The sequence below is a fragment of the Halichoeres trimaculatus genome, unplaced genomic scaffold (genome assembly GCF_033239565.1).
Source record: "Halichoeres trimaculatus isolate MK-OKI-2021-1 unplaced genomic scaffold, fHalTri1.1 fHalTri1_scaffold_15, whole genome shotgun sequence".
NCBI lineage: Eukaryota > Metazoa > Chordata > Actinopteri > Labriformes > Labridae > Halichoeres > Halichoeres trimaculatus.
In genome coordinates, this window is record NW_027437193.1 from 5,217,305 (window position 1) to 5,239,531 (window position 22,227).

At 41.4% G+C, this 22,227-nt stretch overlaps 1 protein-coding gene across 1 annotated transcript; it reads right to left on the minus strand.

Moving 5' to 3' along the window:
• Window positions 1-948: 948 nt before the first annotated feature.
• On the minus strand, window positions 949-21,895 carry twsg1a (twisted gastrulation BMP signaling modulator 1a). Its single transcript, XM_074688925.1, has 5 exons — window positions 21,466-21,895; window positions 19,115-19,276; window positions 6,466-6,565; window positions 2,863-3,123; window positions 949-1,418 (listed from the first exon to the last, which is right to left on the minus strand). Exons 2-5 carry the CDS (start codon window positions 19,238-19,240, stop codon window positions 1,237-1,239), a joined length of 669 nt encoding a protein of 222 aa, XP_074545026.1. The 5' UTR covers window positions 19,241-19,276; window positions 21,466-21,895; the 3' UTR covers window positions 949-1,236.
• Window positions 21,896-22,227: the final 332 nt, after the last annotated feature.

The window sequence follows — 22,227 nt, forward strand, 5'->3', positions numbered from 1 at the left end:
AGGAGCCAATAAATCTGACATGCTGTCCCAATTTTTCCAAACACATCAGAAAGTAATTATTACACACCAACTAAATTTAAGGGTTAAAAAAATAATTATGCACAATTAATTTCTTCATGTAATTAAAGTTGACACCTTGAGAAGTTCAGAACTGTTTCATATGCTGGGTTTTGTTTTGTGCTTCACGCCAAGAATATGACCACAAGTTGGAACTACAAAAACTGTCCCAGTATACCTGAATCCACCCTGCATGGCTGTGTACAAGAGAATCTGTCAAACAAAGTTTGGCAAAGTGACTGTGATCTAAATTTGTTAAAACCGCTTGCTATTCTGAATCATGTGTACTTTCCCAAAGGGCTGTGGTTGAACTCACACACTCAGCACACTGGTGGTCACTCCGACATATGAAACACATTAAGCCCTCTGATCTCAGTTGGCACCGTCTGCTCCAGCCCACAGCTGCAATGGCAAAATGAGGTCATGATTCAATATTATAAAAAAAGACAAACAAGCTTTCATTGTGAGTCTGGTACATTCGTCTGTTGCAAACTGCTGTTGCATGCCAATTGGGAACAGAATCACTGATAGGGCACCACGCTGCCTTTTGAAAAAGCACGGGCATCACAAAGAGCATTTGTGTGTGGCGGTGAGAGATTGGCATCAGTAAACGTTCCCTTTCCCCTCCGCTTGCATGAGACGGTCAGTGAGCACTGAACACCTGTGGACCAGAATGGTATAATAACAACTTTGTTTCCCCAGGAAATGATGCGTTTCCTGACTCGGGCGACACAAGGCTAAGATTAGAGCTGGAGACAGGCAACGAGGAGGACAAACATTTACTTTTCCACTCATGCTTTGCACTTTTTACACCTTTTTGAACAAAGATACAGCAAACTGAAAAATATATTATTAAAAAAATTGGATTTCACAGCAACACCAAACAGCCCACGTCACCAAACTCTTCTTTATTTGGCAAAAGACTAGGGTTTAGCCAACAATAGTTGCAAAAATACATTATTCATATACACCTCTAGTAAAAAACACTATTGAAAACATATCTAAAAATATACAGTGAAACAAACAGCAGAATAAAAACATTTGCAGGAGTAGGAGGCAGGTAGGGGGTATTTTACAAGGTAAGTGAGGAATGCTAACACATAACAGTCAGAGTTTCCTCTCGTAGCCCTCAGTTCTCTGGTTAGGCCCAGGCATTTGGTACCAACATGTGCCCACGCTTCAGAAGAGACAGTTCATGCACTTCACCGCCTTGCTGCCGTAATCCACGCACTCCGGTCCGATGCACTGGCAGCAGGCGTTGTGAAACCAGCGGTACTTGGATCCTCCCATTGACTCACAGTAAAGTTTACACTGACGAATGGACACGCAGTCGTCAAAGTAGACCACAGTGCACATGCCGTCTGAAATAAAAAGGGACAGGAGGAGAAAAAAAAAGAGACATGAGTCACATCCCTGTAAACATGGTTTGAAAAACAGGGTCTATTTTAGAGCAATTACTGTTAACCCTCAGTGTTCCTACTTTTACTTCAGGGGTGAAATTTATTTGCGGCAGTAAAGTGCGACCATATGTGCGGGCGAGCTTAATGAGTTTACAGCTCAACGCGCTGGGAACACTCATCATGAAGAGCAGCGGGTGAAAAGATGACGGCGTAAACAATCAAAAAGGAAAAATAAAGCAGAGAGCAACAGTTTGACTTCATGAAAGAGTTTCCCGTGACAGGCTGCAAACATGACCCAACATGAGCTCGTCCTGATTCAAGACTTTGTAGTCTACTTCAGTTCTGAATTGGGTCTGATTTCATTGCCACGGCTCTTTAGAAGCGTCCAAATGAAAAATATGACTGGACCTGAATTAAGCTGTGATGCAAACTCTTCTCTGAGACAGATTTAAAATCTTTTATACCCTCAAACAGTATCTATTAGCAGTGATTGTTTATTCTGCAAATGTGTCAGGGATGACCACAGGTCCAAAACTGAAAAACTGATGTCATATTTCCCGTCACATGATGAGGAAAAAGCTCCAAACCTCAACAGTTATTTTAATTTTGAAAAGTTTTTTAGTTGCAGTTTGACAATAAAGCAGCTTAGGTTCATGTAAATACACACGGGTAGTTTGTCGGCGCCAAGTTGGCTAAAAACAAAAACATTCAGGATGCTTCTTCCCTAAAATAAAGCTCAAGGGACTATTTTGATTGGAGCTCTCCTGCCTCTGATATGTAAATCCATTTAGACTGTATGCAACATATATTATACCTTAATGGCTGTATGAGACGTTTAAGTCATGTGACTACTGAAATGTGCTGTGATTTGCTGAAAAACCCATGGAGGGAGCTGGGAATTTGTAGCCCATCAGTGGTGTTTTAAGAAACCCTTATTTTATTTTGGCTGCTGTCTCTTTCAGGCTCCCCACTCCACATACCCCCTTCCCTCTGATTGGCCAACCAGAAAATGGCCGCCATCTCGAATTTTGGGGTGTCTTGCAATTCATTTCAAAAGAGTGTCCCTTAGAGAGTATTTATGCCAAATTTCATGCTTGCATCATCATGTGAAAGATTATTTCAGTTATCTGCTGCACTACAGCCCAGCGCGGCTCCAAATCTCTAGCCAGACTCTTCTCCTCTGTTGTGCCTAAATGGTGGAATGAATTACCTAACTCTATACAGTCCACAGAGTCCCTTTCTACTTTAAGAGATGTCTGAAGACTCATCTGTTCAGGGAACACTTAGGCTCTTAATCTGACACTTCTCCTCTTTGTCCTCAGGGGGAGAATGAGTCAGAAGGTCTCAGACCCAGCTCTTAGGGAATTTTCAGTGATTTTTGTAGAACCTGTCTAAATTCCTTCACCTGGATTGTCGTAGCTGGCGTGGATGCTGTTCCCAGGCACAGACACGTTCTGGTGCGTGCTGTCGAGCGACTCCAGGAAGGACACCAGATTCTCGTGATGGGACAGCTCCTCCGCCACAGGAAAGGACACCACCATCATGTTGATGGGCGCTTCGCCTTCTGTGAGGGCGCGGAACAGCGAGGGGATGGGGCGGTGCAGCTCCTCCACCGTGCTCTTTGATGTGGCCGGAGAGTCGCTGTAGTTCTTGGGGTTACACATCCCTGGAACGAGACAGAAAACCATAAACGGGGATTTGAGCAGAGCGAGCTTTTAAGCGACAGTTGTAAATTTGCTCACAATAGACACAGATAAACGGTCTCACACTCGGCTTCAACTCACAAGAGCAATTTAGAGAAACCACACGGCTGTCAACAGAATCTTGTCTCAATTAAGATCCCTTTGAACACTTCACTTCATTTCCAAATACGGTAGTAATCGCAGGATAAAGTCCCCACATCCTCAGATAGGATCTCTCCAGCCCGTCCAATGAGTCAAAGTGAATTATAGCTAATGGCCAAATCATTTAATGGGCAGCCGAGTCTGAAAGAGGAGTAGGATTACAGACCGACACTCCAGGCAGAGCCAGAACAGCTGTTTTAGATAAAGTGTACACATGGGTCCTCCTCCTCGTGTCCTCCCTCCTCCTCCTCATCTCCTCCTCCTCCCTCTCAAACACAAACTGTCCTCTGCTGGGCCGCTCTAACCACTCACAGATACACACTTCAAAGCAGCCAGCGTTTGGCACAGATAACATGTTTAGAGTGGAAACTTACTCAAAGTGCTGCTGGGAGAAAAAATTAAAACACATAAACTAGAGAAATATCTGCGTTTAAAGCTACAGGCTGTCATCGGTGTGTCGTAAAAGGTTTGTCCAGGAGGAAACGTCTCCACCACAACATCTGTGCAGCAGCAGCAGCAGCAGCACGTTCAGCTCGCAGTGTCAGGGAGTTGTAGTTTTTAACCCACATGAAAGAGCTTAAATAAAACCTACATGTCAGCACAAACAGTAATATGTGTCAGTCAGAGATGGTCTGAGAGCCGGCGAGTCTTATATGCGTCATTCATCATTCTAACAAGCCAATCACACGGCAGGAACTTCACAAGGTAGAAAATGAGCTGCTGAGGTACAAAGTGGATCAGGCCAAAGTATACCCAGGGTTACACCTCTAGCAGTAAGGTGCACTGGAAAAAACTGAAATCTTATCAAGTGTTTTGTCTTACTTTCAGTAAAAATGTCTTTTTAGACTTGATATGAGCCACATTCACCTGTCTAGTCCAGAAAAATGTCTTATTTCAAGTTATTTAAAGACAAAAATGAGGTCTGAATTATTTGTAAGAAGATTTAAAAAAAAACCTGTCGTGGAACAAGAGAAAAGTTACTTGTATTAAGACATAATTCTAGTTTCAAGCAAATTTCTTACTTGTTACAAGCAATTCAGACCTCATTTTTTTCTTCAAAAAACTTGAAATAAGACATTTTTCCGGACTAACCAGTTGAATGTGGCTCATATGAAGTATGCCCAGACAATTTTTATTTAAAATAAGACAAAAACACTTGATAAGTTTTTAGTTTTTTAACAGTGGGGACTTAATAAAACAGATTGTGAGTGTGTATTGTTGGAAACAGAGATGGAATGGAGCCTAAAAGACACAAAAACTGCCACAAACGTGTGCAAAACAACACAGGAAATAACCAAAACATGACAAAAAACCACCTCCAAGATGCATAATACAGGAAGATTTTTTTTTTAAATGTATAAAATGTCATGTAAAACGACTAAATGAAGATGTTAGACAGTGGGAAAATGATGAAAATCAATATGTAAAATGTCAATAAACAGCTCTGAGAGGAAAGGAACTTAAAAACTCCCCTACAAATTTGTAAAAATCAACAAATGATGCAAATTCATTCAAAAATATAGATACAGGAAAGCAAAGTTTGATGCAAAAAGGAAGTGTGAGCTTCAAAAAAATGAAATCTTGTCAGGTGTTTTTGTCTTATTTTCAGTAAAAATGTCATTTTCAACTTAATACTAGCCACATTCAACAGAGCAGTCTAGAAAAATGTCTTTTTTTTAAAGACAAAATAAGGTCTGAATTGCTGAAACAAGTAAAAGAAATCTGCCAATGGAACAAGAAAAAATTACTTGTTTCAAGACATTATTTGTGTTTCAAGCAAATTTTTCAGAAAATTTTTTTTGTTCCATTGTCAGATTTGTTTTTTACTTGTTCCAAGTGAAAGAGGACCTAATTTTTGCCTTGTTTTTGCAAAACAACACAGACAACGACCTGCAAGATGATAAAAAAAGGAAGATTTCAAAAAATGTATAAATTATTATAAATCAACATGTAAAATGTCAAATCAACAAATGATGCAAATTCATTCACAAATATAGATACAGGAAAGCAAAGTTTGATGCAAAAAGGAAGTGTGCGCTGCAAAAAACTAAAATCTTATCAAATGTTTTTGTCTTATTTAGAGAAAAAATGTCTTATTATACTTGATATGAGCCACATCCAACTCATCAGTCCAGAAAAATGTCTTATTTCAAGTTTTTTTTTCTTTTCTAGAGAAGGTCTGTATCTTTTCTAACAAGAAAAAAATTGCCCCAAAAATTTGCTAGAAACTAGAAAAATGTATAATTACAAATAACTTTTCTCTTGTTCCACTGGTGGATTTTTTTAACTTGTTACAACCAATTCAGACCTAATTTTTGTCTTTAAATAACTTGAAACAAGACATTTCTCTGGACTGCTCAGGTGAATGTGGCTCATATTAAGTCTAATAAGACATTTTTACTGATAATAAAACAAAAACACTTGATAAGATTTCAGTTTTTGCCGTGTGGTTTTCTTGCTCGAGCAGCGTTTGTCTCTTAACCTAAGACATGAGATGTTAACCCCTGATCCAACTCGTCTCTGAATCTGTGCCTCAGTCTGCAGAGCCTCAGTCCAGCTGCTGTGAGGTCGTTTGCAGATGAAGAAGTCAAACTCTCCTGTTTCCTCAACTGGTTGTTGGATTTACGCCCCGCCTCCTCAGCAGGACTCTGAGAGTCAAAGTTCGACCTCTTCATCCCCCCTCTCTTCCGGAGTCTTCCTCCTCTGATCTCCTGGAGTCACCTCGAGTCTTCCGGTCCACATGCCTCCAGTTAGCCGTATCACTTCTCCTTTAATTTCCTCTGCGCTCACACTGCGGTGGTGGTGGCGGCAACAGTGGCAGCTCTGTTGGCTCTGCTTCACATTAACCTTCACGCTGTCACTTCTCAGAGGCACCTTCAGGATCTGGCTTCACTCAGCGCACACTCGTCCAGTATCAGAGGAGAAACACTCAGAGGAAGCTGGTTCCTGTTTCAGACCTGAGTGTTTCTCAGCCGTGGAGAGCTTCACATCCAGACAGAGACAGACAGAGAGCGCGCTCTGTGTCCCTCAACAAACAACCTGCTACCATCACACACATCACACACATCAGTCTCTCCTCCACAGTCAGAGTCCAGGTCTGAAGTAACCCAGCCCGCCGTCAGCTGTTAAAAACATGTCACCAACAGATGAGACGCCGTACTCACCCACGCAGTCGCAGCACTCCTCCCATAGGTTTCCCAGACAGAGCATGCACTCCTTACAGCAGGAGCAGTTCCCGTCTGACGGACGACACTGACACAGCTCCTGGAGGACACACACACACAGAAACACACACACATTAGTATCAAATAAAACACTGACAAGGAAACTCAGAGAGGAGGGACCAAGATTTGTTGAATCGTAGGGGAGATAAACCGTTGATCTAGAGTCCTTTGCTTTCCAAACACGCAGACGATAATATCCTCCATGTTTTCTTATGATGTGACTTTAAAGTTTTGTCACAGTGTCAACAGGAAAAGGTGAAGTCATTCGCAGTGCTCTAAAATATCTTTTATACCTTGTCCCTTATGTTTCTTATGCGATTCAGAAATTAAAACTATTGTTTGTGAAATTTGACCAATGAAAATCAAGAATCAAAAACAGCCTAAAAAGATAAATAAATACTGAGAAAAATGGATGTCTTTTCTCAACAAACCTGTTTTTATTTAAGAGTTCATCATTCATTGCAAAATCGTGTTTTCACTCTTTCACATTAAAAACAGAGCAAATTTGTTTTTCCTGAAGTTTATTTTCTAATCCAACACATTATTTATTTATTTATTTATTTTAAGAATTCTGACATTTTATTCTCTTAATTTGAAAAATTTAGATCAGATAATGAGATTATATTCTGGTATTAAATCAGAACTCTGTGATAACATTTAAAATTATTTGATTAAGTTTGGAATTCTGACATTGAAAAAGGGAATTCTCATAAACAGTTAAAACTTTTGAGGTTAAATTAAGAATTCTTAGACTGTATTCAGAATTATGAGATTACATTTACATTTCTCAGATTAAATTCAGAGGCCTCTTTCTTGCACATCACTCTCACCCATCTACTTATCTGTTGCCCCATTAAAGGCATAAAAAAACAAAAAGAAATTACCAAAAAAATAAAAATAAAAATAAAAAAATACTTAAGATTTCTGTGAATGACATCAGAAATATGATATTTGCATGTGGAATATCTAATCAAATTCTGAGTAAAATAAAAAAAAAATTGGGGAATTAAATCAGAATTTTGAGGTAATTCTGTTATAACATTTGGAATTATGAGATCAAGTGAAGAATTTTTCAGTTAAACTAAGAGTCCGAATTATTTGTTGGACATTAGATTTAAGAGATTTGTTTTCTTCAGAATTGTGAAAATATCTTCATTTTCTTTGATTCTTTTTTTCCATCTGATTATTGACTTTTCAAAGTTTTGAGGAAACAGGTCAGACCTTACAAAAAGTAAAACTTTTCTGGACTTATTCTCTTGGGTTATGGCCTCTTTTAAATTGCAGAACTGAATTCTGACTTTTTTTCAAGGAGCTTTAAGAAGAAAGTCAAAGATGTGAAGAAAAGAGAAGCGAGAGTTCTTGTTTTCTTTGGTATAAATTCACACCTGCAGAATAAAAATGACTGCAGGTCTAGTTGTACCTATGTGTGTGTTGGTAAACACTATAATCACACAGAATGAGCATCAAATAAGCAGCAATTTAACCAGAGATGAGCCACAGATGGCCATTCAAGTGTCAAAACATTACCAGCAACAACACAAACTCATTTATCCTCCAACATGAAGTTTCAGCATGATGCAGGTTTTATCTTTCACTCCATCAGCCTTTAAACTGGTGGAAATCTTAGGTTTACAAAAAGCAAAATGCTCCGTGAAACTCTGTCTGCAGTGAAAACATGCCTCACAGTCCGTATTTACAGTATCTAATATCTCACAGGTGCAAAAGAAGAGTTAAACTCTCCAGCAGACAGAGCCCAACACGCAGACGTGCTGTGCAAACAGGAGACCGACCATTAAGACATCAACAGCAGGTTTGCTTCATGTACAGTAACTATTATCACACACAAGCCGATACAAGACAGAGCCACTGAGCTCTGCAGCTGGCATGTGTGGCATTCGTCCAGGTATGTAAACTCCATCCACACAACACCAGGGAACAGATACGGTCATGGTACAGATCTGAAACAGGAAACTCGACTGTAGGAACAGTTTACTCAGTTTCCTCCTCTGGGACAACTTTACACACACCTGAGAAGAGGAAGTACTAAAACACTGACCTTAAAGCACCTGTAGGGGATTTTAGACCGACAGTAAGAAACCAGAACATCAACATAAAGATTCACAATGGGCGGTTCGTTTTACTGTTACATAAAAACCAGTTTGATATTTTTGTTTCCCAACACTTTTACACATGAGTCTGCAAAGAACAGAAAGTAGTAATGTGTCCACAGAAGGCGCCAAAATCAACACAAAACAAAGAGTTTGTGTCAATAGGTGCTTTTCAACTGCAGGAACTTTCCCCAGGAACTAGGGACTTAAGCAGCACTCCAACCAGAAGGTCCAAGAACTTTTAGTTGCTGGTAAAATATTCCTTCAAATTAAATTGTTAAAATAGCCCTCTGTTTTGATCCCGGTGCCGAAGACCTGGATAGATTATGGCCCTGTTTACACGACAACGTTTCATCTGGAAATGCTAGAACGCAGCGAAATCGCTGTAGTAAGCATGCCAGGCCTGTAGTCAGCACTATAACTGTCTTGTCTGTAAGCGGCTTTTGGGTGAATGCCAAGAGCAAAAGTGGAGCAACAGATGCTCATTTTGTTTAAGAAAGTCAGAAGATTCAGCAGATTGAGCAGCACAAGCACAACAAGGTAGTCCGTGACGATCGTAACAACGGTTCTGTTGTCCTCTTGTATGCGCTCACGCGGCGCAGAGTGTGACGTAAGCATTTCCACTTAAAACGCTGACCTACTGTTTACATGGCAATGGTGTCGGCAGCGTTTCAGAAAAATCACACTGGAGACCGTTTTCAAAAGTTTGTGTTGTAGGTCGGCTGAAACGCAGTTTCCGTGTAAATGTGAGGCTGAAACGCAACAAAACTTTTGCGTTTCAGCCTAAAACCGTTGTCGTCTACATGGCCCCTATAGGACAAAAAAAAAAACTTAGACCAGTAGAGGGCATTAAGACAACAACGGAGGCTATTCAGTGAAAGTGACTCCACAGAAAGAGACAGACAAGCCATGTAGCACTGCAGCTAGCCTGTTAGCATGGAGGATAGTTAACCTATGCTGGTTTTGATGGTGCTTTATTTCACTGTAGATGGATTTGTTGACACTTGTAAGCAAATAAGCTCCGGAGACAAAGCCGTCTAAAGCTGGTTTCTTCAAGAATCAGAAGCATTCAGCTTAGAGGCCCCACCCCCAAAGTCCCTGGATCTCTGGGAAGCTTCAAGGAATTGATCGATTACCCCAGAAGTAAATTTAGGGGCTGTTTACACCACAACGGTTTTAGGATGAAACACAAAAATAGTCCAGAGTGGATTTTTTCAGAAACACTGCTGCCACTGTTGCCGTGTAAACAGCACTTTGCACAAGTGCATACAACAGTACAAGAGCACTGTTGCTACATCGTTGCAGACTACCATGATCAATCTGCTGAATCAGCTAACTGTCTTTTAGTGATGGGCATTGATAAGATTTTATCTATATCAATGCCCTTATCGCTTCTGCTTATTGATTCAGTTCTTTATCGATACCCTTATCAATTCCTTCTTTTTCAAGTGAATAAATATGTAATTAGTCACTGGATCTGGACATCTCTTGGTGTAAATATACATAAATAAATAAAAATTGAACATCATGTGACGTTGATGTACAGTTTTGTAATATGTTATTGACTCAAGTAGGCCATCTAGTGTCTCAAAGTGGTTATAGCATTATTCTAAGTTGTTTGGAACCTTGCTGTAGTTACGAAACCAACCATGAGCCTAACTTTTCTTTCATTTGCTTGAAAGTAGTTTGACATTTGGAGTTCTCAGTATTGTTTAAAAAGAGTAACTGTGAAATGCCTCTGTGATGAAAGTTGACAAAGTTATACTGATGTATGCTAACCGCTAGCGAAAAATGCAATTCCCCGTATACATTAGCATCAAGCTAGCGCTATTTTGTTTGTTTTGAATGTACTAAATAGGAATCTCCTGTGAGAAAGTAATGTAGATTTATTTGTGTGTGTAGTTTGTCAATAAATTTAAGCTAGAAATCCTTAAACAGGGTTTTCTTGGGAAACGTTATCTAACTGCTAAGCTAAGAAAGCTGTGGCAGACTAGTCACATAAGGTCCAGCAGCTCTGGCATAGTGTAAAGAGTCAATAAGAGAATTGTGAAGCACAAAGGCTAACGATATCGATGGATTGAAATGTTTCTTATCGATTCTCAACAGGAACTGGTTTTCGATTCCCATCCTTAATATCTTTCCACAAAATGAGCATCTGTTGCTCCACTTCTGCTCGTAGCATTCACCAATACACCAGATGATCAGCCCAACTCTACTTCAGTGGAGATCTACCAAAAGATGTCTCATGCGTACCACAGCATTTCCATGTAAACCCAGATTTTTTTCACTGCGTTTTAAGGTGAAATGTTGTCGTGTAAACGGGGCCTTAGACTCTAGTTCCTGCGGTTGAAAGCACCTTGTGGTTTCATCTTTGTTGAATCATCTTTAGTCCGTGTCTTACTGCCCTCTACTGGCCTGGTGGTGTAGTGCAATTACTTTTTTTTTCCCACAAGTCACTGGCCTGATTCGCATCATCTTCTCGACCATTCAGGCCTTGGTGGAAACACAGACACCAGTGTAGGGCCTTAAGCCTTCATCACACACACCTTTAAACCAATCTTTAATTTTTTACACACTGCTGAAGTCTTAAGGTTATCTGAAGATGCCTGTCTGTTTTGAGCAAGACTTTGGCGTCATTTAGATTCAACAGGGAGACCAAATCTTTCTGCCAAACCAACACAGCGTGACTGTAACTGAAGAAAGAGCACAAAGTGTCAGCTGGTTTCCAAACAAGCCAAGTTCACAGTCACAGGAGGACGACGTGTCCAGAGTTTGATGTTTCTTCTTTGGAGTTTTGAGGCTTGCTGATACAGAAACTTTCTGAGTAACTCTCGAGTTACTTTTTGGAGCAGCAGAGTATTATTACAACATCCCAAAACATGAAACTGATCCCGTGACTCCTCCACAGACACTTAAACCATAAGAAGCAGCGTCAGTGTCACTGCTCCTCTGGGGACGGTGAAGGAACCCGAAACGTGGAGGTGGGATTGAAAAGTAGGTGAGAGCCGAGCCAGAGGAGCTCGTCTGTTCTCTCCTGACACAGAACAGGGAGCACATTCCTCTACGTCAAGGTCAGCGCCACGAGGGGGGAGAAAAGGAGGGAGAAGAAAACACCTGGAGAACAGAACTCTGCTGCTCCCCCTCCAGATACACACTTTCCCCTCCTGTGTTTTTTCTCTGTTCGTCTCCCTCCTCCCTTTCCCCGCTCCTCCTTTCTATCTGTGCAGGAGCTACACGTAAACAGTCCTGGCAGTGATAAAAGACTCCTCGGTGAGTCACCGGTGAAGGATTGCAAAACCACACACAGTTCACTTAATCATCAGCCTCTCAATCCCCGAACCTCTGATCGAGATCTAATCCCTCTGCTGAGACTCTCTGAGGTGAGATTACAAAAAACTAAACAGCCGCCTCAGGGGAGAAGAGCCACAGCTCAGATTTCACAAATAAGAGAAAAGAAAACAGATTGTTTTCCTCCATGAGAACCTCCACGTTAAAAAGAGAAGAGGCTTTAGCAAGCAAACAAGCTAGCTTAGCTTCAAAAGAGAGGAGTCTCTTCATGTTCAAACATCCAGCAGTATAAAAGCTTCTTTATCCTTCAGAATAAAACATTTTCTTTCAGATTAAAATCTCTGGTTTCTGACAGATGGCTGAATCCATACCTCACATGTTTCTGCTAAAATACGTATGTTTCCACTGCTGGAACTTCCCCCAGGAACTAGGAACTTTTTGAGGAGCTATGTCCTTTTCAACCCCAGGAACTAAGTTCTTCACTCAGTTCTGGAGTCGTACTTTCTAGATGTCCAGGAACTTTAGGAAACAGGATCTACAAGTTGATTGTTTCTGATTGGTGGAGCAGCCACAGTGTTTTTATTTCCCCCTCCCTTCATCCACAATAACCTGACCCCAGCTGTGATGGTCTTGGTTTAGTACCTCCTAAACATGGTCTTTTTTGAGCCTGATAGTGTGAATGTGTCGGCTCCTGGTGTTCCAGTTTAAAAAGTGACCCTGTAAAGTGGAGACCTTCAGCTGAACATGTCAGTGGAGATCCAGTTTATAACAGGAAATCTAACGCCATGGATGGGGAAAAATAAATCTAGGAGGTTGAAAACTTAATAAATTTAGATGACACAACCATAGATTGTAAAAAAAATGAACGTCATCTTGCTCCCCCTGGTGGCTGGCTGCAGTACGGGTCAAAAAATCCATCTCCCAGATGGGCTGTGGTCAAACTTTAAAAAATGTTTACACTTGGTAGAAATTTTTCTCACGTCTGATTGTTGTGGTGATATGAAGATATTATTTGTCTACCTTGTATTCAGGTCCTCTTTTTTCTGAAAAGTTTTGTTTCAGTAGTTATAAAAAGTTAAAAACATGGCTTTTCATCAGGTTTAACAATGATTGGCGACTGTTTTTGTGTATTTTTTTTTTCGAGGATTGTAAACTACGTCACAAGGGAGAGCCAAGAAGAGATTAGACACCTGGCTTCACTTTAGCCGCGTTTCCACCAAGCAGACTGGTTCGGCTCGTCTTGGTACAGCGCACATTTTGTGGCGTTTTCACTGACTTATCCCGGGACAGATCCCCAAATAACCGAGACGAGCTGTCCCACTTTTTGGGACCCTTTCGTGTGGGTGCCAGACTGAACCGATCCGCTCTCGGAAGGTGGAGCTACAACACTGCAGACCGTTGATTGGTCGAAAGAATCATCAATTACCCCGACAGCGGCTGCATTTCTCCTGGTGGCACACAGACTTCTCTGAAACAAAGCTTGATTACACTTTGTATCAAAGAGCTACATGACAATCACAGAGAGGACGAAATGCTGCATGTCTTCATCGTTGCTCTTTGTTTACTGTGTCACATTTTTCTTCTTTGTTTGATTAATTAGCCAAGTAAACTGTGCCACGCTGCTATGGCGCCTTGCTATTGTTTAACAGCTGCGGCTTTCGCCATCTGACTTACATGCCGCCTACCACAAGAGGACACAGTTTGCTGTGGAAACGCAAACAGAATCAGGCTTAACTGGACCAAACCGTGCCAAACCGTACTGAACTGGACCGGACTGCTTGGTGGGAACGCGGCTAAAGGTATCACTTTTGCTGAAAGGCCTCTGTTTTTCTTTTACCACCCTCTACTGGTCTGGTGGTGTCATGCAATCACCTTTATTCTATCTCCATTCCTCACTAGTCTGATTGGTGTAACCTATGTAACGTGGTTCCAGGAACTAATATACCCTGAAATGCAGGTTTTGCCCAAAGGGTCACCAGTCAACACAACAAAAGTCAAAAAACAGCTTGTGTTTGTTTTCTGGGGGTCAGGGGTGAAGAAAACTGCATTAAATTAACATGAAAAGTTTAAGTCCAGATAAAAATCTTTGTCTCATTACCCTCAGAGGTATGGTGTAGCACAAAGAGTCACTTTTTCTGACGCAGAGGAAACTTCTGTCATCAGTCTGAACTCTGCAGCAGCAGCAGCTCAGAGACAAAGAGGGAAAGTGAACTCGCTGCCTCGTCCTGCTGCTGCTCCTGCTGCTGCTGTGTGTTAACTCCGAAATCTGCGGCCCCACCCTGCTGCACAGCTCGCTCTGTGATTCAATCCTAACTGTATACTTCTCCCCCCACAGACACGCACGCCTCCTCCTGACCTCGGCCTCCCCTCTCCCGTCCTCCCACCCTCAGGGCTTTTGGGGAATTCAGACAAATGACTTGAGACGGCAGCGGAGCGTAAAAGCGAGGCAGATCTCACTAATCACTAACAACACGGAGCTTCTGCAGAGCGGCCAGAGGCGGAAAAGTTTCTCCTTGACGGCACACGCACCATCGCTCTCGGCCCTGACAGCTAGCGAGTTGGTGTCGAGGAGGTCGGGGGGAAGCGACAGAGCTTTTGTGGTGATGAGGAGTGACTCATGAGGAGAAATAAGCCACCTGGAAGTAAAGAGCCGGAGGAAGCAGGGCCAGAAATGTTCTGCTGATCACATGAGGGCTTGGTTTGAGGAAACTCAACCCAGGAGGAACAGAAGTTAGAGAGAATTCAGCTAAAAAATGATTGTGTTGGAACAGAGGGACAGCAGAGATTGATTTCTCTGGTTAAAAACTCATTTTCTCTAAATTCAGAAGCAAATAAAAAATGTGCCGTTTGAAGAAGGAAGGAAGAAAGTGGAGGAATTAGCCGAGCAGAGGATCAGTCAGTCACGCAAAGAGCAGATTTTAACGTTTGCTGCTTTCCAAATGCAACAACCTCCTGATTTCCTGTGTTTTTGTATCAGCGCTCAAGAAGTATCCTCAGGTTTTGCCTCATTTCTCGTATTGTATCTCTTAGATTTTGGACTGCAGCTTCTTTGCAAAGCATGGGAAAAAGTCAAAACTCTCATTCAGAAAACTTTCAAAGATAAGTTGCATGACATGAAAAGTGATGACTGCAATCAAAGACGTTTGTCCTTGTAGCTCTGCCTCACTGAATGTTGGAGGTCTCTGCTCATGGTGGACTAAGATAAGATCAGACCTCTTATCTTGTCTTTGTGTTTGGTCTTAATATAACATCAACAGGTTGAGACTAAAAACACCTGATTTACTTCTTGAAAGAAAAGTTTCTGAAAGCTCCAAACAGCTTGAGGACTTTAAGCGGGGTTAATCCTTCTAAAAACCTTTAAATCCTAGGGATGGGTAGCTTTCACATTTGAAACGATACAATACCAATGCTTGGTACTTGGCAATCGGTACTGGTACTTGATGGTACCAGTTTTTGGTACTTTTTTGTGTTTGTGTGGTAAAAAATATCAACTTTGGTTATGGTAAAGTATAAAACTTTTTCAATTTATCATATTTACTCCTCAGTATATAACCTTGCAATGTTGTGTTCATGTCCAGCATGGAAAATCACCTACTTTTCCACTCCCTCACAGTCATAAGGATGCATTCACGTACCTTAACATGGCACCTTTTGATTCTACATGAAATCAGTACTCAGTATTTTTGACAGAATTCGGTTTACTACATCATAAATACTTTTCATTTAATTTTTTTTTAAATAAACATGGATTTTAAAAGTTGTAAAACTTTTCAGGACAGGAGAGAAAGTCTTTTTTGTGCTCAGAGAGGAACAGATCTCTGACAGTGAACCTGCACGTCTCTGAGTCTGAGGTCACACAGGTGAAACAGCCACTGAGGTTAAACACAGTACTTTAAAGATGCTAATGGGAGAGGCAGGACCGCTAAACACACACACACACACACACACACACACACACACACACACACACACACACACACACACACACACACACACACAGAGGACGGACGACATGCAGCGGCTCAAATCTGAGCTGACAGGTGGCATAAAGACGGGCCAACACTTCTCTTCATGTTTTTCCTTAAAGCTCGCTGAATGCATGACTGAATGTGTGTTAATTACAGGGTACCACCCGTCCACACACACACACACACACACACACACACACACACACACACACACAAACACACACACACACACACACACACACACCTCACCTCCTCACCCAGAGCGCCCCAGACGTGAGGGAAGAAGTGACACCAGGAGGAAGTGATGCCAGAAAGTCAACAAGAGTCAAAGTCAGGGCTGAGAAAACTTCTGTCAAACATGGATCAAACACTTTCTCCCATGATGCTTTGCTCTAAAACAGAGTCTCAGGTGTGCATGAAGCTGCTCTCCTTCTCACTCAGGAACTTTCTCTCCCGGCTTATCCGAGGAATGTATCTGCATTCTTCACCACAGATTTCCACATCTCTCCTCCTCCTCCTCCTCCTCCTCCTCGGCACGGAGCAGAAATTAATCTGGCTGCAGCTTCGTTTCTTAAACGAGAAGCACGAAAGCGGAGGAGTTTTTAAAGATGTGCAACAGCTGTGAGGAATTTCCCTCAGAGGAATATTAGAGCGTGGTTTGAATCTGTGCTGCCAGATTTATTTCAACGTGAAGCATGTCCTCAGCTCAACCTGGAGCTGCAACAAACGGGTTTGAAGTGGAGTCGTCCTCCAGAGAGGAATCAGCTCGTGTTTACACCAAACAGCTGCTGGACGCTCGCAGGGTTTACGACTTTATATCATTTTCAGAAAAACTTAACAACTTCACGAGAGAAAGACGTCAGCGTGTGCACATTTACACAAAAACTACCAGGGTCAAAATGAGTCCAGCTCCTCCAGGATTGATTCTCTTCTGGCATGGACTCTGGTCTTCCTTCAACCCCCTTTACAGGCTTTATGCAGGCCTGGTTCTTCACCAGGAGCCATGTTTGTTTTGGTTCATTGTCAGACCTAGACCCAGTTTTGCTGCTGACTGTTTGAGGATTTTCTTTCTCCATGATTCGACCTTCAACCTTAAGGAGATTCACGGTTTCAGACCGGGCCCTGAAGCATCTTCATGGTTTTCCAAAGAGCTCTGGTTTGGTTTCATCAAGTGATGATGAAACTTTGTTCAGTTCCTGTTTTTCTTCATTTTACTTCTCAATTTAGAGTGAAGATGCAGCTCCGATCATTAGGGATGAGAGAAAAAATTTAAAATCGATATAACGGGATTTTTTGTTTGACAATATCAAATCAGGATTCTTTGTCAGAAATTTGATTTTTTTTTTAATTTAAATTTTTTCATTTCAGTCTTTGTTTATAAACTGGATTGGAAAAAAGTTACCACTTTTCTCCAGCAGAGGGCGAAATGTTTCTCTCTGACTCACATGATGTGCATTATATGGGAAAATATGGCTCCGAATCAAGTCTATAGACACTATTATCAACATTTCACTTTTTCCCATGGCGACGTGTTAAAAAAGCAAACCAAAAATCTCAAAAAACATAAATATTGAAGAACCACACCCCAAAAATCATAATATCAAATGACGAGAGTAGCATATCGTCCCAGCCCGAAGGTTTGGCACGGTTTGGTACAGTTAAGCCTGATTCTGTGTGTTTCCACAGCAAAACTGTTCCCCCTCATGGCAGGTGGTGTGTAAGCCAGATGCCGAAAGCCTCAGCTGTTAAATAACAGCGTGATGCTGTAGCAGGGCCACACAGTTTACCCCGCTAATAAATCCAACAAAGAATAAAAACGCGACACAGTAAACAAAGAGACTTCTGAGAGCGTATTGGTTCAGTCTGGCACCCATACAAAAGGGTCCCAAAAAGTGGGATGGCTCGTCTCGGTTTTTAAGGGATCTATCCCGGGATAAATCAGTGGAAACGCTGCAAAATGTGCACCGTACCGACATGAACCGAACCGGTCTGCTTGGTGGAAACACAGCTTCAGATTCGGTGTGAGCTCTGATGACGGCGGTAAAAAAGTGGAGGATAAAACCGCGAACTTAGAGACTTTGTCGCTACATATAATGACTTTTCAGACCCCTCTGGAGAGCTTTTTAAAGACAACAGTTCTTGTGACTTTTCTTGAGTTTGGAGAATCCGAGGTTAAAGTGTGTTTTGATCTCCTCAATGGTCAGTGTGTGAGTCCCTCCTCTATCCAAAACACAGACAGACAATCCTCCTCACTCACAGCAGATGAAATCAAGTGTGAGTCTCATTACGGCCACTTCTGCTGGTCCCCAGCCCAGATAAAGGAGGACGGTTGATATTTAGACGTAGAAAAACTCCCACGTTATTTCTCTCTCCTACAGAGTCCATGACAATTACATGCAAACTGATGATTATGCAAATTAGACAGCAGCGTCATTTAGTGACTTCTGGGACAGCCAATAGTGACTTTCCTTACTGAGGAGTTGGCATGTTGAAACTAGCAATGTTTCACTCAGCTTTAATAATGTTTGAAATGGGAAACAGCCTCATTATTTCAGGTTTTTCATGACTATACATGACAGAGTGGATTCAAAATAATCTGTTGATGGTGAATTATTAGGGTATATGGGAATCTGGGGTGTTAAAAACAACAATGTTCTCCGAACCAAGCCAAAAACCGTGACCATGTACCACTCCATCCCAAGTCTCACCTGACCGAAGAAGACTTCAATTATCTCATCCTGCATCCTGCACACGAGCCTATTTCTGGGACTTCAGAGATCCAGTGATGGTCTTCTTTGACGCTCTGACAATTCCTGACTCGGCTGAGTCCTGAACTGGTTTTGTTTGGTTGTTCTGGGCTCTTTTCTTACTTTAGTTTTCTTTCCAGAGTCCAGTTTGAAGTTTTTGCCTTCCTGCTTCTGCAGACTTGATCTGCACTGTCTCTCTGAATTTCTTGATGTTTCTTCTCACCCCATCTCCTGACTTTTGGAAACAAAGCTGAGATAACTCTGTAAAACCTCCTCCTGCTTTGTTAGCATCAACAGTTCTTTTTAAGTCCAGTCTAAAGTGGTTTCTTTAGTTTCTGATGTCCATGATGCTTTTAGCTCCAGTGACAGCTCAAATCCTGAGCTCATCTTTTCACCCCATGTGTGTGTTAAGTGTGTAAAGTGTATAAAGTGTATAAAGTGTGTAAAGTGTGTTAAGAGTAGGAGTGTGTGGTCTCACCTGTATCAGACACTTGCTGACGTCGCTGGCGCACAGAGCCTTGTTGCACCCCGAGGTCAGACTCAGGCCCGAGACGAGGAAGAGGAGAGCGGCGGTGGCAGGGAGGATCAGCTGAGCGGGCCTCATCCTGACGGCTCACCGGCACGGCGAAACTGGAAACACCTGGAACGGCACGATGAGATGGATCAACATGAGATCATCCACAGGAGGAAGAGACGAGAGAGAGGAGGAGGAGGGACTGCTTTTAAAGATGCATCTGTTTCTTGATTTCATACGATATTTGTGGAATCAAACGTCAAAAAGAGACCAGACAATAATCCACAGACATCCTGACACCAACATCATCCAGATTACTGATCATGTTTGAGTCACAAATTTCCTCAAGTTTTCTTTTTCACTCTTTTTTTTGTTTTCTTGGGGGTTTTTTTGCACTTCATTGATTTTAGATGCTTAATTTAAGTAAAAATGTCTTAATATACTTTAAATGAGCCACATTCAAATTATAAAGCCAGAAAAATGTCTTGTTTCATGTTGTTTAAGGGCAAAAATGAGGTCTGAATTGCTTGTAACAAATAAAAAAAAAGGAAAATTTGCAAGAAACTAGAACAGGGGTCTTAAACATGCGGCTCTGGAGCCTCGTGCGGCTCTTTAATCCTTTGCACTGACTCCTGGTAGCTTTAAAAAAATATTATTGAAATAAAGAATCTTCAATTAATTGAATTTCAATTTTGTAAAATGTTTGCAAATTTTTTAAACTTGAAAATTGTTTGAAATATTTGCAAAATATTTTATTTCTTTATTGTTTGCAATTTTTTTAATTTAAAATTTCAAAACTTTAGCAAATTCATTCAGTTTTCAAAAGTAACCTTTTTTGCACATTTTTGAAATTTCATTTTTTAAACATTTTTTTGAAATTTTAAAATCTTTGCCCTTTTTTGTTGCAAATTTACTAAAAATAAAAAACTTAGATTTTTTTTTAAAACACTTCATATTTAGATTATTTTTCTCTAGACACTTTGAAGTTTTTAATGTAAAGATAAAATAGATTTTGCGGCTCTAGAAAAACTTAAACTCATAATTGAATTTCAATTTTGAAAAAAGTTTTGCAATTGTTTCAAACTTGAAAAATTGATTAAAATATTTGCAAAATATATTGATTTTTTTTTTTTTTTACTAATTTCGAAATTACAGGGTTTTTTTTAACTTTTGCAAATTCATCTGATTTTCAAAAGTGACTTTTTTTGCAAATTTTGAATTTTCATTTTTTATTTTAAAATCTTTTTGAATATTTCTTTTTTTTTTTTTGCAAATTTTACTCAAAATAAAAAATAAGATTTTTTTTTTTTAATTCATATTTAGATTTTTTTTCCTCTAGATCTAAACTATGCAAAGACTTCAATACACTTTATAGTTTTTATTTTGAAGATAAGTTAGATTCCGCTGAGCTGAGGCTAAACTGCTCCTATAGAAGTAAAGGTTGCAGAGCCCTGACCTAGAATAAAGTCTCAATACAAGAAACTTTTCTCTTGCCATATTTGCAGATTTTTTTACTTGTTACAAGCAATTCAGATCTCATTTTAGTCTTTAAAATCCTTAAAATAAGACATTTTTCAGGTGGATGTGGCTCATATTGAGTCTAAAAAGACATTTTTTTACTGAAAATAAGACAAAAACACTTGATAAGATTTCATTTTTTTCTGCAGTACGTAGGTAAAGTGTTTTGTAACTCTTAATTTTATTTTGAGTGTCCTTCCTTCATCACAGGACACTTCCTACCTGCACTCTGAACTCTTTAAGCTTCATTTTTGTGCCAAAGCTGCAACTTCAGAGCTAAAAACTGCAGCAACAAGATCCTGGAAGTTTTACAAGATGATAAGAAGTTGCAACAACTGAGACACGGATCAGTTTTCCAAAAGGCCTGCGTCACATTTCATTCAAATCCAGCACACACACACACACACACACACACACACACACACACACACACACACACTCAAGTTACTGCGGAACAACACGCTCACACACACTCACACACACATCTGGCAACATCAGCTTCCCTCAGTCTGATCTTTTTGTTCTCCGAACTGCGGCTCCGCCAACCGAGCCCTGCTCCTCTGCCTCACACTTCAACACTCTCCTCGCTGCTCCTCGTCCCCCTTTCGCATCATGACGGGCAGCAGGAACATGTGAGGAACATTAGCTCCCGCAGTTTCTTCACCTCCTTTTCAGCTCATCGCCAACAACTCGCACAACTCACTTTGTTTGACTCGCACGCAGCTGCGAGAGAAGCGAGCGAAGGGGAGAGAGAAAAAAGCATCGAAATGAGAAAGATTGAGGGTTTAAAAACTCACCACGCGGCTGTGAAAAGTCCCCTGGCTCTTCTTTTAAAGAGGGAGTGTGCCTCTTTTCTCTTTGAACTTCTCCAGGATGGTGTTCTGCCGCCGCTCAAGTGTCCACTGTGTCCAGAGGGCGTCAGTCTCTGCGCAGCAGAAAGCGACAGGCAGTCGGGCGCCTTAAAGGCACACACTCCATTTTCTGCCCAACATCTGAGGAGGGAGACACCGGGCCTCAGGTCACACACACACCGGCCGAGTGTCCGCAGGGGCTCGGACATGAAAGACCAGCCTTCAATACGAGCAGGGGGGCTTAAACAACCGCGTCCTGCTGTGCGTAAAAGTCTGGTGCGTAAAGTCCACCTCCAAATCCTGCCCCCGTGTTAGCACGCTCAGGTGGAAACTGTTTGGCTGCTTCTACACTCAAAGATCTGAACTTACCAAACCGCCCCCCACTCCATGTCACAGCCCTTTGTCTCCTCTCTGATCAGAGGAGCTCGTTAGGTGAGAAAAGGGCGATTCGGAAGCTGAGGAGGACAACAGACCCCCCGCAGAGAGACGGGACGTCCCCCAGCGCTCATTTGTAGCCCCCGATGATCTAATGAGCCCGTGAACACGTGTTTACCTGAGCCTGCATCAGAGGCTAACAACAACAAGGCCGCGTTTCCAGCCTGCAGGGGAGGAAGGTCAGAGAGGAGCAGACACACCCCGAGGCGAGGTGAACCAGTATCAGGTCTGAAGGAGGAGCTGGTTTCCCCAAAGACAAGAAGAGATCAGTCA